At 39.9% G+C, this 16,922-nt stretch overlaps 1 protein-coding gene across 1 annotated transcript; it reads right to left on the bottom strand.

The window, feature by feature from the left end:
• Positions 1 to 4,838: 4,838 nt before the first annotated feature.
• Positions 4,839 to 16,701, bottom strand: LOC105443065. The gene is made up of 7 exons (XM_030989480.1): positions 16,600 to 16,701; positions 13,797 to 14,000; positions 11,695 to 11,867; positions 10,579 to 10,656; positions 8,836 to 9,055; positions 7,607 to 7,779; positions 4,839 to 6,917 (listed from the first exon to the last, which is right to left on the bottom strand). Exons 2-7 carry the CDS (start codon positions 13,936 to 13,938, stop codon positions 6,699 to 6,701), a joined length of 1,005 nt encoding a protein of 334 aa, XP_030845340.1. The 5' UTR covers positions 13,939 to 14,000; positions 16,600 to 16,701; the 3' UTR covers positions 4,839 to 6,698.
• Between the last annotated feature and the right edge of the window lie 221 nt (positions 16,702 to 16,922).

Here is a 16,922-nt window from a genome sequence, read left to right as displayed (position 1 = left end):
GGGAAGATCGCCTGTAAATTGGTCTCACATTTTTTTAACAGACAAGGGCGTATTAAAAAAAATTTGATGGGGCAATCAATTATGGTAAGCTTTCATATCAAGATGGCTGCCATATTGCATGCCATACAGCATGCCGCAGCTCTTAGGAGAGAGAGGGTATTTCGCGACCAAAGGCATCCCTTGGACCTATACAGTGATGAACAAATGTGCAAGTTGTATAGGTTCAGCAGGCAGGGATGCCTCCACCTGATTAACAGGTTATCCGGAAGGATCACACATAGAACCCGGAGAAACTATGCATTACCCACTGGCCACTGGCTCTGTCATGGATTGCACTAGCTGCATCCATGGCATCCACATCTCCACCACATCCAGAACGGTACGGTTAGAGCGACTGCAGCCCTCTGCGAATTCAAAAAAAAGTACAGATTCCATGAGGATGAGGTGAGGAGAAATTCACAATAAATGGTGAAGATCTGGAGAGAAAGACTTCAAGGAGCAAATTAGCCCTGAACAAGAAAGTGCAAGTATGTTATAGCTTTAAACTTTTACGCCAAGGGATCAATATTTGACGAGATAGCAACAAACCATCGTGTAGATGTCGCCACGGTAAGCTGCTGTGTGCACTGTGGGGCACAAGCTCTATGCAACATCAAGAAAGATGTTAGTATTCATTTTGATGATAATAAATTTTTAATAATCACAACAAAAAAATAACATCCAAGAGCTGCTAAATCTCTCTTGAACCAAGGCATATGTCAATAAGGCTTTACTTGGTGAGTTATTTTATATATTGTTTAGAATAAATTCTTTTCCATATTTCATCATCGGGATCTGATGTCGTGGATGAAAGAACATGGGATGGAGGACACAGCTATTCAAGCAACATTCGACTCCGTCAATGGAAATGCGTACGTTATACTTTCAAATCAAAATGAAAACTGGTGGTAAACAATCTGGCAGAAGACACATCCAAGAGTTGCGAAAGGTGTTGCAAATTCCTTAGAACAATCTAGTTTAGGATGCACTGAACGAGCGACTAGTTTTACAAGTAGCATGTGCTCCTGTTGATAAACAGTGCTTAATTTATTCTACTTATTGATTGATAATTGAATATTCATGTATAATTCATTAGTTTAAGGCGCGATCCAAGGTGCGCAGCCAATCATATGGTTGTATATGCGCGTACAGCTTTCTTTTCCATGCGCGACCCCAGGAGTATAAATAGGCCGTGCATGGGTTACTGGGTCACCCAGGTACGTGACTGACAATTTTTGCAGGCTATTACGCGACTGACAGTTTTTGCAGGCTACCGTATTACGCGAAACTGCATGATTAGCTATGTACTCTTACATGATGGCAACCACTTACTTTTGGTTTTCTTCTTGAGTAGAAGACCTGCTGGACAAGGAAGCACTCCAGCGATTCCTACGTCAGCTTGAGACGATTTGTTATTAATGGAAATTATCGACTATTTAAAGAACAAATTAGGAAAGGAGAAAGGCAATGGGAGAATGTGCTGTCCGTGCTAAACTACAGCATGGTGCATGTATTGTATGGGGGTGCAGCGCGCCATGCAGTCATTGCAAATCTCAAAATAGCCGATGTACAGGAGCGTGTTGAACACGAGGACCAAGTTCTCTTAAAGGTTTGTACGGTTATTCAGTTCAGCTGAAAGAAGATTACCCCAACATTTACACAAAGGTTGAGGAGCACAAAACTGCCTCATCAGCAGGGGCGGCGAAGGTATTCCTAACCAAGGAAGAGTTCAAACTCTTGACTGATTACATCAAGTATGCTAGACCATGTACACCTAGATACAAGGGTACGAACAGCCCGGAGGAGGCAGTTTTCCTCCAGAAAAACAGAGAAGGCATCGAGAATGTCTCCCGAGTGATCCAGCGGCTGTGGACCTCTACAGGCTTTGAGGGTAAATTTAATGCCACGATGCTAAGGAAGACCATTGTAACAATGGTAGGACAAAAAATGATAAAAACACATATACTTATTCTTTACCGACAGGTGATCAAATTCCCTGAAACAATGCGAGAGGTGAGATCAACACAGGTTGAACCTTGCTGGAATATAACAAAACTTCTTTTAAGAGCTACCATGTTGTACTTTCTGCCATGAACATGTGCTACAGTTTCACTTATTGTCATACTTTTTTTAAATTTTGCCTTTGATAATGCTGAAATATTGCTGGAATGCCGAACGTTGTTGGAGCAGTTGATGGCACACATGTTCAACTGCATGGGGCTCCTCTTGACAATGAACTAATCGCAAGGGGAAGCACTCCATAAACGTGCAGCTTATTTGTAATGCGAGGTACAGGATCACAAATGTGGTGGCAAGATGGCCTGGGAGCACTCATGACAGCAGAATATTGAGGGTTTGTGGCGGCTTTATCAGCATCTCTGATCACTGAGCTGAGTCAAACGAGCATGGTTCTCACGATTGTGGGTCGCCACACGCACTCGGTACGGGTAGATGATTAGAAAGACAAATAAAGCAGGCAGACTGGCATTTGTCATTAACTGCATAGAGTCCGGCGACATGCTAAAAACGGTGTTTTCACCGACGAGAATGCGTTCGACGTGAAGAGCATTGCGACGTACCAGTTCCGGGAACGACTGAACATCGAGGAAGAGTGGCAAGCCGAAACATCCCGCCAAAGTCAACGTGTGGGGTGGAGTAAGCAGGGGGGGGGGGGGGGGGGGGGGGGGGCAACAAAACTACTCATCTTTGAGGAAGGCGAGCCGAGCCGAACTGGTGCGTGTTTTGTAAGAACAGATTGAAGATTGTACATTAGAGTCATGTAGTTTTTAACTGCCTTTTAATTTTCACTTTTTGTGGTACTTTCTTGGAACTTATGGCATAAAAACTCATCTATGTGGCTGATTAAGGTTTGTAATTGCTAAAGAATGCTATTTTATGGATGATTTTATTAAGATTGCATAGATATTAGTGGATTCTTTTGGTTCATCCAGGCAAGAATTGTAGTTGATGATGCAGACTGGTCCCATATACATATAATCTTGACATCTAAAGTGTATGGGGATATTAATCCATGGACGATAAATCGCATCATTGAACATTTTTTGGAGACAGGAAGTTACAACAGAGTTAAAAGCGGCAGGAAGAAAAACTTCTCTGAAAATCATGAAGACTTTCTGAATGAAACCCTCACCCAGAACAACGAGTGTAATGCTACGAAGTTGCAGTATCTTTTGAATTCCGAATTAGGAGCAATCTTCAGTAGGCCGACGATTAGAAGGCACCGGAAGAAACTCTACTGGTTGTGTACCAGAACTAAATACGGCCAGTTAATAAGAAAGAACAATGGGGATGCAAGACTTGCCTATGTCATCACAGCATTAGAGAAGGATCAACTTCAATGACGTTATCTTTGCTGACGAAGGCACTGTCTACCTGGAAAAAAGTAGCTCTATTCACTTTCGTTATTTTAACTGTTCTGTATAAAGTTAAACGTTATGCTTTTTGATGTAAACATGTTCATGTTTATTCAGGGTTCCATGGAAGACCACTATTTATTGGTGAAAGGGCTACCCTCACAAAAGATTAGAAATAAATAAATAAATAAATAGGAAAATAGACTAGAAAACAAACGAAGCAAAGATTTTACAAAGGAGTTTTTCCAGTCTGCTTAAATATACATGTCGGAAAAATGGCCGACATAATGGAAGAAGCTGCAGGCAGAGGTCTCCGGCGAGAGAGAGTTCTTAGGGATAGGGCCAATCCCTTGGATGCCTACTGCGACTCCGAGCTTCAAAAGAGGTATCGGTTCTCTCGTCAGGGATGCATCTACCTTATACATCTCCTCCGTGTTGACCTAGAGCATCCAACAGGAAGATCTAGGGCCATCCCTGCTTCCTTGCAAATATTTCTCGCACTCGCCTTTTTCGCATTGGGAGCCCTTTTAACGACTATAGGAACAATGCATGGGGTCAGCATTGCCTCGACTTCAAGGGTCATACGTCGGGTTACAAGGCCGTTTAGAACGGCAAAGATACATGTTAGGTTGCTGTTAGATTTGATGTCCATCAAAAAGCAAGTAGCCTACGACAAGAACAATGATTGCAACTCTGGTTTCACGAACAGAGGCATCCCTGCAACAAAGGACGAAATACGAGAAGCCACAACGCACACTTTAACTTCCATGGTAGTGGCAATGAACGTGCAAATAAAGCTCACAGTTGGCTATTTTCTCATGAAGAAGTTGTCAGCACCTTTTCAGGCTGATGAAGCCCTCTGGGCAAAAATTCAAAGTTTTAGACCCTTTTCAACTTGTTGCATTTTCTGAAGTTTTCCGAGGCAGATTACTAATTTTGCAACCTTTTCAGGCTAGCCCGATAAAGGAGTGCTTACAAATTTATCACGAGAATGCCATCCAAATTGCTTCTATGGTTTCTGTACCATGCACTGAAGGTATTCCATGAATGTATATTGGTGCACGATGCACTTTAAGTAAAGTAGGTCCATTGTACCCCTCTATCTTGTTTACAAAATCCCAGACACTCCGCCATCATAAAACCCGTAGTGCCTGACCTTGCACCTGAATGGGTAAACTTTATATAATAAAAATGAAAACAACACGTATGAAATAAAAGGGATTTGGGGGTTGGTAAGGCTGATAATTTGATACATTTTCAAAATAATATATGGTGTTTAAAAAATAACTGCAAGGAAAGATAATCGTTCGTTCGTGTCTCCTTAGATCAAGATTAATGTAATCTTGATCTTCGGAGTAGTTGCTACAACCGGCCGTGTCAGACACGTTGCCCCGGGGTGCGAGATAGGACTCTTGTAACGTGCCCCCATTTAAAACAATTATACAATAACAGTTAACATTACATTTAATTAATAGTATGAAACTATTAAAATTACTCTCAGTAATACTAGAGAAGGACGCACGGTCTATTCCTACCACCGATACACGCAAACAACTCTACCCCTCAACCCGCCTCGGAATCAACAATTAATGACATTCGTGTAGTGGAGACATCTGCCAACGACGGGGATGAGGAGATCCTAGTAAGAGTAATAAATTCAGGAATCAGCCGACTTGTAATAAGGACAATGACAATTGTAACGGAGCGTTGTAATTATGTTGGTGACAGGGAACGACGGGGGGAAATTCAAACTAGGACATACTATTTTGGGAATGAGGAATAATTGGTTATATTGTTGTTATTGTGCAAAGATGCTGTAAATAATGATAGAATATGTATTTCAGCTACTGGTTGATAATGAGAACTATGAACTAATAAGGCCAATAGAGAGCTGAAAGGGACACGGTTCTTACACTTACAGAGATAATGACTAGCTAATTATGTATCACTGGCCAGTGTTACAGGATCATGTTTGGTGAAACATCAACGAAAGCATCACTCGAGGACATTCAAAAACGTGCCACAAAAAATTTGGCAGGTCAGCACAAAAAGTGGAATGGCAGATGGCAGTCCTTAGGGAGAAAAACACAGAGCTGGCAAAGCAGAACTATGAACTTAAGAAGGCTAAAAGATTTAAGCCTGCTGGTTTTATCGACAGTTGTGAACACATGCATGATTTGTGAACGTCAATTCAAGGGCGCTAGAGGCGTGAGGATACATCAAGCAAAGACGGACTGTGGTGAGTTTGCCACAAAAATCGGCAGGTCAGCACAAAAAGTAGAATGGCAGATGGCAGTCCTTAGGGAGAAAAACACAGAGCAGGCAAAGCAGAACTATGAACTAAACAAGGCCAATAGAGAGCTGAAAGGGAGACTGGAAGAAACAAAAGTGAATCTGAGAGCATCTCAAAGAGGTTTCTCTGAGCTCTTCGAGTTGGGAGAGAATGGCTCTGATACAGATGAACCAGACTCGAGAAAAAGAAAACCAGATGAGAACGACTCCAACCGACAGGCAGGCAGCTCTCGGGAGTTGTAATATCATTTTGTATGCGTGTGTGTTTGTGTATTCATTCGGCAAACGATTGAACCCGCATGCGGATGCAAAATGAAAACAACACAGGTGGAGCTTGCCGATTGCGCTCAAGTAGCGCTGCAGCTAAGCAACATACGTACGCTTGCATATCTGGCGATGCAGCTGTTTAGCAAAATTTATAACTCGGCGAGTACGTCTTTTTAGTCGATTCTGAACAAAAATTTGATGAATATTACCCAGATATTTGGCGGACTGTATCTTTTGATAGAAATATCGGTAACTTGAAATTTGAAATGTGTTCTTCTGAGTGGATATTTTTCAATTATCCAACCATGGTGAAAAAAAAACCAAAAAGGGAAATTGAAAAATCATTCCGACACCCTTATTTGATTTTGATTTGAGGTTTTGTTTACATCCCTATTCATGCAGGCAAATGGGTGTCAATCAAGGCTTTGAGATATCAATATCATATTTCATAAATTATTACCAAGCCCTTTAATTGGCCTTAGGCATATTACAACCTTAAAACTATCACTCTCAGAGGTGACAATACCATGTATAAGAACATTAGAAATTTGGACTCTTGGTAAGAAGAGGGTTAACAATCCCTCAGCATTGGAACATAGCATAAATACTGCCACATCCTGTACTATAGACTACATTGCACATACATGTTCTTGCCACTTGTTGGTTTTTATCTGATCCAATTGGCTAACATGCCACAACAGATGTGCCAATCGACTACCGCGGCTTCTACAACAATAACCCTATCACTATCAGAGATGACAATACCATGTATAGAGTAAATTGTATTCTGGGCATGTTGGCAGGACAAGGGTTAACGTATCTCTCTGATTCTTCAGGGTCCTGATGGAGGTCGATGACCAGGCTCCCACTTGGGGTGAGGATGACGTTGTCATAGTCAAAGTCAGGATCGATGCTGAATGGCTGGACATCGTCGGCCTGAGGCACCTGGCATTGGAAAGAGACGGTGAACAAGAGTTAGTCTGAATACAGTGTAACCTGTTCATACAAATCAATCCAAAACTATTTATTGATATTTTAATCAAGTTTGTATCAACATCAAAATATTTCATTTCCAAAACATCTCAGATTTAATTTCTGCTAATAAAACTATCCTTTATTATAAATAACTGTTCAGCAAAGACTACCGTGATTAACGGTGTATTAACCACACTTTTTTTGCCGCGGAAAAAATTCAAAGTCGGGGGTGCGTCTTATACACTGGACATACATATAGCCTCATAGTAAATTATTGTCTTATTCACATGACTGGCAATGTCTCACAGCTCAGTAATCAGTGTTGACTCACCACTCGGAAACTAAAACAACACTCAAATTTTTCTGTCATCTTGGTTTGAAAGTAATCTTTCTGATAGATCTCAATATGTAGTTTATAATAATAATTCCAATTTTTCTTCTATTACACGGCGTACCACAAGGTTCTATCCTAGGTCCTCTACTGTTTTTTAATTTACATTAATGATCTTACACATTCAGCTGCACCTCGCACTTAAATGAAAGGCCTTCCCGCGTGGGTTTTTTAACACGGACCTGGCTTGCTGCCGACAGCAAGGGCGAAAGGGCGAAAAAGAGGGGTGCGGTTAATACACGAGGGCGGTTTATACACCGTTAATTACCTCAGAGTCTGTGATATTTTCAGCTATTCTGTCATTTCCCGATGGTGAATAGGTCCCAGTAGAACTAGGGAGCCGAGTTATGTGAACGCTCTGGCCAGGACTGGAGCTTACTTCATCTTCAGCCTCAACCTCACCCGGGTAAAGATCGGGTAGGGACAAACTCTCTCCTGATTCTGCAGGATACAAAATAGGATATAACATAATAATAATAATCTGGATTTATAAAGCACTAAATACGGAATACCGTCTCGAAGTTACGAAGCGCTTTACTACCCCAGCCATCAGATGCATTCACGCACAATGTGCACCATCTCCACTCCCTGGGGAGTATTCCTACCATATGGTCACCGTGAGGGCATAGACAATTACTAACACGAATGCTTTCTTCATCATACACCCTGTATCTTGGGTACTGAGTGGCAAATGTAGATTAATGCCTTGCCAAAGGACATTAGTGCTGTGTCAGGGATCGAACCACGGCCTTTAAATTTCAAGCCAAAAGCCTATCCACTAGACTACAACACTACAATCTAACAATACTCCAGTCCTACATGTAGGTAGCACTGGGTAACAAGAGTTGTGTGTACCGGTACACAATGTCATGGATTACAGGGAGTTTCTTCCTTCACCCTCGACCCGACTAGGGTTAAGATCGAGCATGGACAAACTCTCTTCTGATTCTGTAGGACATGAACTATTAAGGCATTACCGGTCTGGAACCAAAACTGCACTTCTCGAATCATTTAAATGGCTAAATATCCAAGGGACCATGAATTTGGGTTTCATCAAATTATGTGTCCTCAGTTTTCATATGGAAATACTTACATAATTTCAATACATTTTTTGGTCGAATACACTTAAAGTGATGTTAACGACAAATCTAATAAATGTACAGTAAAACATAAACACTGAAGTATGCATGTGCAGGCCTTAAATTTCAATATTTTTAGGGCAAGGCCACTTTTCTGTAGGGCACATTCCTATATTACAGCACAAATAGGAAGAATTAGAAAGGGCACCAAAAATCTCCAAGGCCAATGAGAGGGGCATTGAGGCCACTCAAAGGGGCATTCAAGGCCATGGCCTTGGTGGCCTTGGATTAATTTAAGCCCTGCATGTGTACTGGAATAGGTCCAACAGCTAGATCTTGCTGAATGCTAACAGTGAAATGCATTATGGTCCAATTTTGGCTACATGCAACAATAAAAATTGAACAACGAGGCACAAACCTGCAATGCTCGTCTCGATACTCCCTTCTGCATCGTTCACTCTCTCTAACATCTCTGGCGTGACTGTTGGGGGGACTCTATTTGCCACTTCCCTCTCTGTTTCTGTCTCTGCGTCAAAAGAGGCCACGTACTTGCTGCTGGAGTCATCGAAATCGATGATTTCATCGTCATCACTGAGGAGCTCGCTCTCGCTGTCTGGCTCATCAAGATAGTTATCAACCTGAAAGATAAGAGGGTAATTCGTTAGCATGTTTTTTCAGGAGACCTGAAAAGTCCATCCCTATTGGAAAGTAACATGCCAGGGGGGTGTTTCACAAAGATCCTAAGTCCAACTTATCTCTAAGTTGGACTTAAACATTATGAAGAGCCATTTGTAGCCTTAAAATAAAATATATTCAAAAGCGAAAAATCAAGTATACAAGACTGTTTAAAAATTCCACATCAAGAACATGAAATCCTCTTGATAAGAGAAAATATGAATGATTTGAATCAACATTTTATGCCTGCTAAAATAACTTTTACAAAAATGTTCATAGATGCTAATGGCTTTTCATAATTGTTAAGTCCAACTTAGGATCTTTGTGAAACACCCCCCTGGGCCCTGTATTACAAAAAGTTGATATCAATTGCAACTTATTTGTGATTGATATCAATTGATCGCAACTATGTACATGAGAGATAGGAGACTGCAAACTTGTGATTGATTGGAAGACTTGATTTGGATCAATCTCAACTCCTTGTACGCCGGGGCACAGGCAAGTCCAACCCTATTGGAAAGTAACATGTCTGTTTCTACAGAAGTACAACAAACTGTTTCTTCATGCAGCTATATAATGGAATATTTGGTATGTGCATGGGCACAAGTAATACATACTGGTCAACTTTCAACAAAAAGTAAGAATACAGTGTATTTTACATGCAATTATACAAATGTTTTCAGAAAACAGAGAGAATATAGGGTTCATAAACTTAGTTCAAAGGCAGAAAAATAGAAATCATTCCTCCAAAATAGGAATGGTTGCTTGGCAGCTTTGGTAATATTGCTGTGTGTCACATGACTTAACACCTGGGGGTGTTTCACAAAACTTGTCATCAGTGACAAATTACAGTTTTTGTTATAAGCTACCGAAATCCTTGCTTCTGATTGGTTATCAGCACATTTGTCACAGATTTTTGTCATTGAAAAAAGGCTTGTGAAACAGGCCCCAGCTTTAACAAGCTTGTTAGAGATTTGCCAAACGTACAATTTGTGCAATCTGCTCTAGAACTATTACAATACAATAGCTTTTAGCAGATGAAACAGTTCATCAAAAGGGTCTCGGGGGGTGTAAAAGCATCCATTCAAATACATTAATTTTAAAGTGACTCTGTAACATTGCCTCAGATTCTGAAACAAAATCCTGGATTATTTTAGCTCATGCTGCAATGATAATTATGAACCTTTAGGTCAGTCAGGAATCCCATGACTGTTACAAGCTGATCGCCCGTCTGATTATCAAGATATTTATGATTGGAAATTGAAATTTCATTTTTCCTAACGATCTTTATAACACAACAGCTTATTGGGGAAAATGAGTCACTCAATGATTTTTACTTGTTTGAGGCACTTCATGATCATTTGGAAGCACAATTTTTAGGGCTTCAATATTACACCATATCACAGACACTGATAATACGTAGGGCCATGCAACTCAGATTCAACATTGTTAAACGATGCCTTTAAACACTGGTTATTGACTCTACCTTGATGTATTTTGAAGACTTTTTCTTGCCATCAGATTCGAGGCTCTCTCTGTCATCAATAAAGTCCTCACCGAGCTCCTATATAAAGAAGAAGAACATAAATATGAATAAATTATTGACGAGGTAAAGAAATAATAGGGCCATCTCAGCAAGCCCCCCAAGCCAATTTTGTTATGTAACCAAAACTAATGCATACGTCATTGTGAAGTGCTTGCATGATACAAATCATTTCATTCAACCAATAATGAAAATTTGTATTTTAATTGTCAGAATGTAATATATTATGTGTTGTTAGGTAGGGCAAGTCATAATGTCTATCCAACCTAGCAATAACCAATTCACATTCATACTATTGAGATACAACTGTTCGTAGTTACAGGTGAATGCAATCATTTGTATTGAGGCACTTCAATTCAATTCAATTCAATTAAATTCATTTATTTTTCCTCTTTCAATCGCAAAGACGTATGCCTTAAATTCGTTTTACAGTACTTACAAAAATGTCCTATTATGTCTAAAGTCTCTGTAGAGGAATACTTAATTCACACAAGAATGCAAATGTTATTTTCAGTTTCTATTGTATACAAGAATATCATATCATATCTTTAAAGTAAAACAGTAAATAACCTGTTGGTTTCACCCAAAGAGCCTGAAGAAAAGGTTCAAACACGTTCAATAGATAAATATTGCACCGTTTGTAGACATGCACATTCGATATTGTTGCCAACTTCAAGAGGAAAAGCTCCTTTATTCAGTTATTTAACAGTTCTGTTTTACAAAGACTAAGAACGACTTTAAGTTGGACTGAACTATAGCAGGCCGTTCATACCACTGTTTAATTGCTCTCACTATTATGATCTTTCAATAATATCTTTTCCTTCAATGATGAATTATCAAAAAATGTAAATTCTGTAGATTTGAGACCATGATTTGTAGGTCCCTTGAGACACCAATACCAATAAATGGTGAGAGCAAACAGTGGCACGAAAGGCCTGCCATAGTTAAGTCCAACTCAAAAAGTTGATCTTAGTCTTTGCGAACACCCCCTGTAAGAAAAAAAAGAGTATTCTAAAGAATATAAAGAAGACCATGAAGATACACTTTGATCTTTCTCACCTCAATTTCTAACTCCTCGACTTGTTTTACATCTCTCTGAAGCTGCTCAGGTGTCCTGGATGATGAAGGAGAAATCTGAAATAGTTGAGAAGTCTCCTCTGACCCTTCAGAGGTCATCATCTGACCTTCGACCCTTTCATTTGACCTTTGGGCAGAAAACTGGCTCACATCATCTAAAAAGGAGAAAATGAAACACAAGATTTGCATTTATGACTGAATCTTTACAGAAGCCTAGATTGCATAAATAAAAATGAGTGATTTAAATTCATTTTTTTTTTTAGAGAGAGAGAGAGAGAGAGAGAGAGAGCCCAAAACGCTAATTCTTGATTGTTTGAGGTTAATAATTCTGGTCATATTATTTTCCTTATTTCTTTTAATATGAATTAGAATTACAACATAACTAGATGGAATTCGACTGCGCGCAGTCGAAAATGATGCCTCCGTCATAGAGCAATTTTACAAACCGAAACGGAAGAAATTTTTCAAATTCAAGTTCAATTGTAATCCATTAACATGTTCTCAGAATATCGTGATTACAAGCAATTTCTCATAAACATATATGACCCTTTGATCTTTGACCTCATGACCCTAAAATCTACTCAGTTCATTGGCTCTGCAAGATTTCCTGAGTTAAATAGTAATCCATCTGTCAGTTCTAATGAGAATGCGTCCACAAGCTATTTTTGCATACATAATGAGCCCATGACCTTTGATCTTATGAACCATTCATTGGCTCTGCAAGATACATAAATGATCTAAGTTTGGCAGGAATCCATCAATCTGTTCTAATGATAATACGATCACAAGCTATTTTTGCATACATAATGAGCCGCATGACCTTGACCTTTACCTCATGACCCCAAAATCTAATCAGTTCATCAGCTCTGCAAGTAACATACATGACCAAAGTTTGGCAGGAATCCATCAATCGGTTGTTCAGATAACGCGATCACGAGCTGTTTTTGCATACATAATGTGCGCTGTGACCTTTGACCTCGTGACCCCAAAATCTAATCAGTTCATTGGCTTTGCAAGATACATACATGACCAAAGTTTGGCAGGAATCCATCAATCGGTTCTTCAGATAACGCGATCACAAGCTGTTTTTGCATACATAATGAGCCCTGTGACCTTTGACCTTTGACCTCGTGACCCCAAAATCTAATCAGTTCATCAGCTCTGCAAGATACATACATGACCAAAGTTTGGCAGGAATCCATCAATCGGTTGTTCAGATAACGCGATCACAAGCTGTTTTTGCATACATAATGAGCCCTGTGACCTTTGACCTTTGACCTACGTGCACCAAAATGTAATCAGATTGTTTTCCTATAGTGATACACACTAGCACTAAGTTTGAAGTTTAAATCTCCAGTGGTTCTTGAGATATCATGATAACAATCTCAATGTATGGAATTTCATAAGTTGACCTCTGTGACCCTTGACCTTTGACATACGTGCTCCAAAATCTAATCAGATCGTCTTCCTATGGTGATACATACTATCCTTAAGTTTTAAGTTTAAATCTCAAATGGTTCTTGAGATATCGCGCTAACAAACTCAATACAAGGAATTTCATAAGTTGACCTCTGTGACCTGTGACCTTTGACCTACGTACTCCAAAATCTAATCAGATCGTCTTCCTATGGTGATAAATACTATTCCCGAGTCTTAAGTTTAAATCTTAAATGGTTCTTGAGATATTGTGATAACGGTCAAACGGGACGGACGGACGGTACGACGTACGGACGGACAACCCGAAAACATGATGCCTCCGGCACCACCTTCGGTGGCGGAGGCATAACAATTGTTGATCTTTAAAACTGCCAATCAGTAGGCCTATCTACAGTATATGAAAAATGTGGTCATGAATTTCCACTTTGCATTGCCAATTTAAAGCCTGTCTGCACTAGTTTGGCCAGGGGGATTAGACCTCCCTGCAAGGTCACTGACAGGTGGTGATCTCATCAAATCAGCTCTCAATTAACAAAAGAAAAAGGGGATCATGGGGGACCAACAGGCACCGATTAGGCATTGTTTGCTATATAGAGGGTGCAAGTAGTTATAAGTAATGCAGTGGGGATTTAAAGGGGAAAACTCACCTGGCGTTAATACCATAAAGGCACTCATGAATTCTTCATATGACTGGACCCTATTAGCAAGGACCGTCTCTATGGCACTCTGGACGTGTTCTTCAGACAGAACATTGGTCCTGTTATCTCTTTGCTGAGGGGTGCCTTCCATCTTCCTGGTTGCTTTACCAAGTCCCCTTTGCTTTGGCTGGCTTTACTGGATGAAACAGATGTCTGTAGTATGAAGACAAAAATTTAATGATTCGAAATGATGACCAATGAAGCTTTTATAACATCAGCTGTTCCAAGAGTAAGAAACAAACCAGTGGAGTGTTTCACAAAGACTAAGATCGACTTTAAGTTGGACTTAACTATGGCAGGCTGTTCATGCCACTGTTTGCTCTCACCATTCACTTGCATTGGTTTCTCAAGGGACGTACCAATCGTGGTCACAAATCTACAGAATTTACATTTTTTGATAGTTCACCATTGAAGGAAAAAATATTTTGATCATAATGGTGAGAGCAAACAGTGGCATTAACATTTAACAACAGACTGCCATATTGAAGTCCAACTTTAAGTCAATCTTGTTCTTTGTGAAACACTCTCCAGTATACATATGGGTATGCAGTAACACATTTCCACATTTAATATTCATGATTGAATTCTTGACTGATTTCAAAGTGCTTTGTGAGAGAAAAGTTATAAAGAATAGTCCACTAAAAGGCACTAGCGAACTCCGAAGGAGGTAGTTTGCAAGGGCTAAGGCTCCTTATGTGCAGGAATGCAGGGGGGGGGGGGGAGGGCTTCTAAGGCTCCCCCCCCCATGATCTTAGCCGTTGAACGGCTGAGCACTGCAAAAATGTGCATGCATGTCAAGTGAAGTGTATAATTACTATGGTCATTTAATTTTGTTCTCGAAAAATTAACTCACTTACATATTTATTGTAATTTATGCAAATAAGGTCATAGAATTCACATTTTTACCCATAAATCATATATTCTTCATATTTAAACATTAGTTTTTGCTACATATATTCTTTAGACTATTTGGGATAATACTACACCAAAAAAAATTGGAAGAGCCAGGTTATTCCTTATGTTATCTATTGATTTGATAATTTCTTATGTATTTCTTTGTTTTTTAATTCATGTATTTTATTGTTTTCGTTGTTCAATTTTTATTCTAACCATAATTCAACTATTTTGAACCCCAAAATAAACACCTTAACTATAATCAAGACCAAATAGACTAACCAATGTTTTATCTCTTTTTTTTGAAAAATGAGATTTCCATGTTTGAACACAAATCACGAAAATGAGCAATTTTTGGGCTGACATACAAAGAAAAAAGGTCATGTGACCTTGCAACGGTAGGGTTGATTTTCAAAAAATATGATTTCAAAAGATGCGCAAGACTTAAAAAAAAGGTCATAAAATTCAGGGCATGATACTTTGGCGTTAAAAAAATTATCGCAAAAAATGTTAAGGGGGTGGGGGGGCTTCTGAAGCTTAGCGTGCAGGATTTCTCGCTCAAATTTAATGGGGTACGGAGGCCGACATACTGTGATCAAATATACGCTTATTCACTGCAAGATAGACTCTAGTGCTATAGTATATCGCCCATCTCCACATCTCTGTGAGTATTACCAATACAAATGGAAGCTCGCAGTGCAGTGCGGCTGTCGCCATCAACTATATATATCATGATATACCGCGCCAGTTACCGGTGCACGCAGCGCCGCGCCATATCTGCTGGATCGAGCTAGAGGCGAAGGCAATTGGGTGCGCAGGTGAGGGCATATTGAGAAGAAGAGGAAGACCAAGTTGTAGAACAAAGAATACTGAAGTCAGGTTGCTCAGAATTATGAGGATCGAGGACTGTGCAGAAAAGGAAGAAATGGAGAGAATGTCATCACGCCTTCAGGGGATAAAAGTCAAATAATGAATCATGATTAAATGATGATGAAAAATATGGAAATTTTTTATAAAAACAAGAGCCCGTCATTACTTTAAAATTGTAAAATAAAGAGTAGACTCTTGATCTAGACCTAGATGATTGATAGATCTAGGCCTAGAAAGTAAAAGTAAAAAGAGCCCCCGGCCACCGGCAGTGATCGAGAAGGCTCACACTTGTCTTGGGCTCTTTTTTTGGGGGGGGGGGGGGGGAAGAAGAGCCCCATGGGAAAGGTGAAAATAATTTGAGGCTTGCTTGGCAATATCAATATTTAAATCTAGGCTAGGCCTATCAATTTTGTATCATTTTAATCATCACCAAAGGCTTAGCCTGGCACAGCCACCTCATCGTCACTGCCCACATCCACACTCGAACAGAACACACACTCCATGCATGCACAGCACATGCGCCAGCGCACTGCACAGGCTAGGCTGGCACAGCTCACCAATGGCTTCATCATGCGCCCGTCTTTTTTGACAAAAAATTGAGTGACCACATTTCACCGTTTCCGTTCTGTTAATTACCCACCCTTAATTTATTTATGGCGTAAGTTTTCATAGATAAAAAAAACATGTAAAACTAACTTGCTTAGCCTTGGACTTGATCGACTTAGAATTCGCATTTGGCATCGCCACTGCACTGTCGACATGAGCGGGTTATCAGAGGTTTGCCAGCCCGCTGGGCTGGGGCGACAGTTGATGTTGGTTCGATATGCACGGCGCGGCGCAAGAACTGTCAGACGTTCATTGATATTCATTCTGATACTGATTGACTCTAGGCCTACCATTCTCTCATTCAGTAAATCAATCATTCAAGATCTACCTAGATCTACACCATTCTCAGAACGTCAGCCTTAAATTTTAACTAAAAACTTACCAAAATTAATTATTAGCAGCAATCTGAAGTCATTTACTCGACCAATTCTACGCAACAAATTCCGAAAACTTGACGTCGTACAGCATCAGTAACCTGGCAACGAGATCGTAAAAAGAGCGCGAAGAAATTTAGTGCATGAAATTTAAATAACGACGCGATCGAGTACGCGCATATTTCGAATTAGCGCGCTAAATAATTATGGAGCGCGCAGCTCAAAAATTGAAAAGAAAATAGTCTAGAGTTTTGGTATAGAGGGCGCTATACATAAAATACTTTTTATGTGAGATAATATGATGAAAAACATATTTTTTTGTTTTTTTTTT

This window comes from Strongylocentrotus purpuratus, unplaced genomic scaffold, assembly GCF_000002235.5.
Source record: "Strongylocentrotus purpuratus isolate Spur 01 unplaced genomic scaffold, Spur_5.0 spur5_scaffold_18, whole genome shotgun sequence".
NCBI lineage: Eukaryota > Metazoa > Echinodermata > Echinoidea > Camarodonta > Strongylocentrotidae > Strongylocentrotus > Strongylocentrotus purpuratus.
Note: the sequence above shows the minus strand (reverse complement) of the source record. Positions and strands in the feature narration are given on the sequence as shown.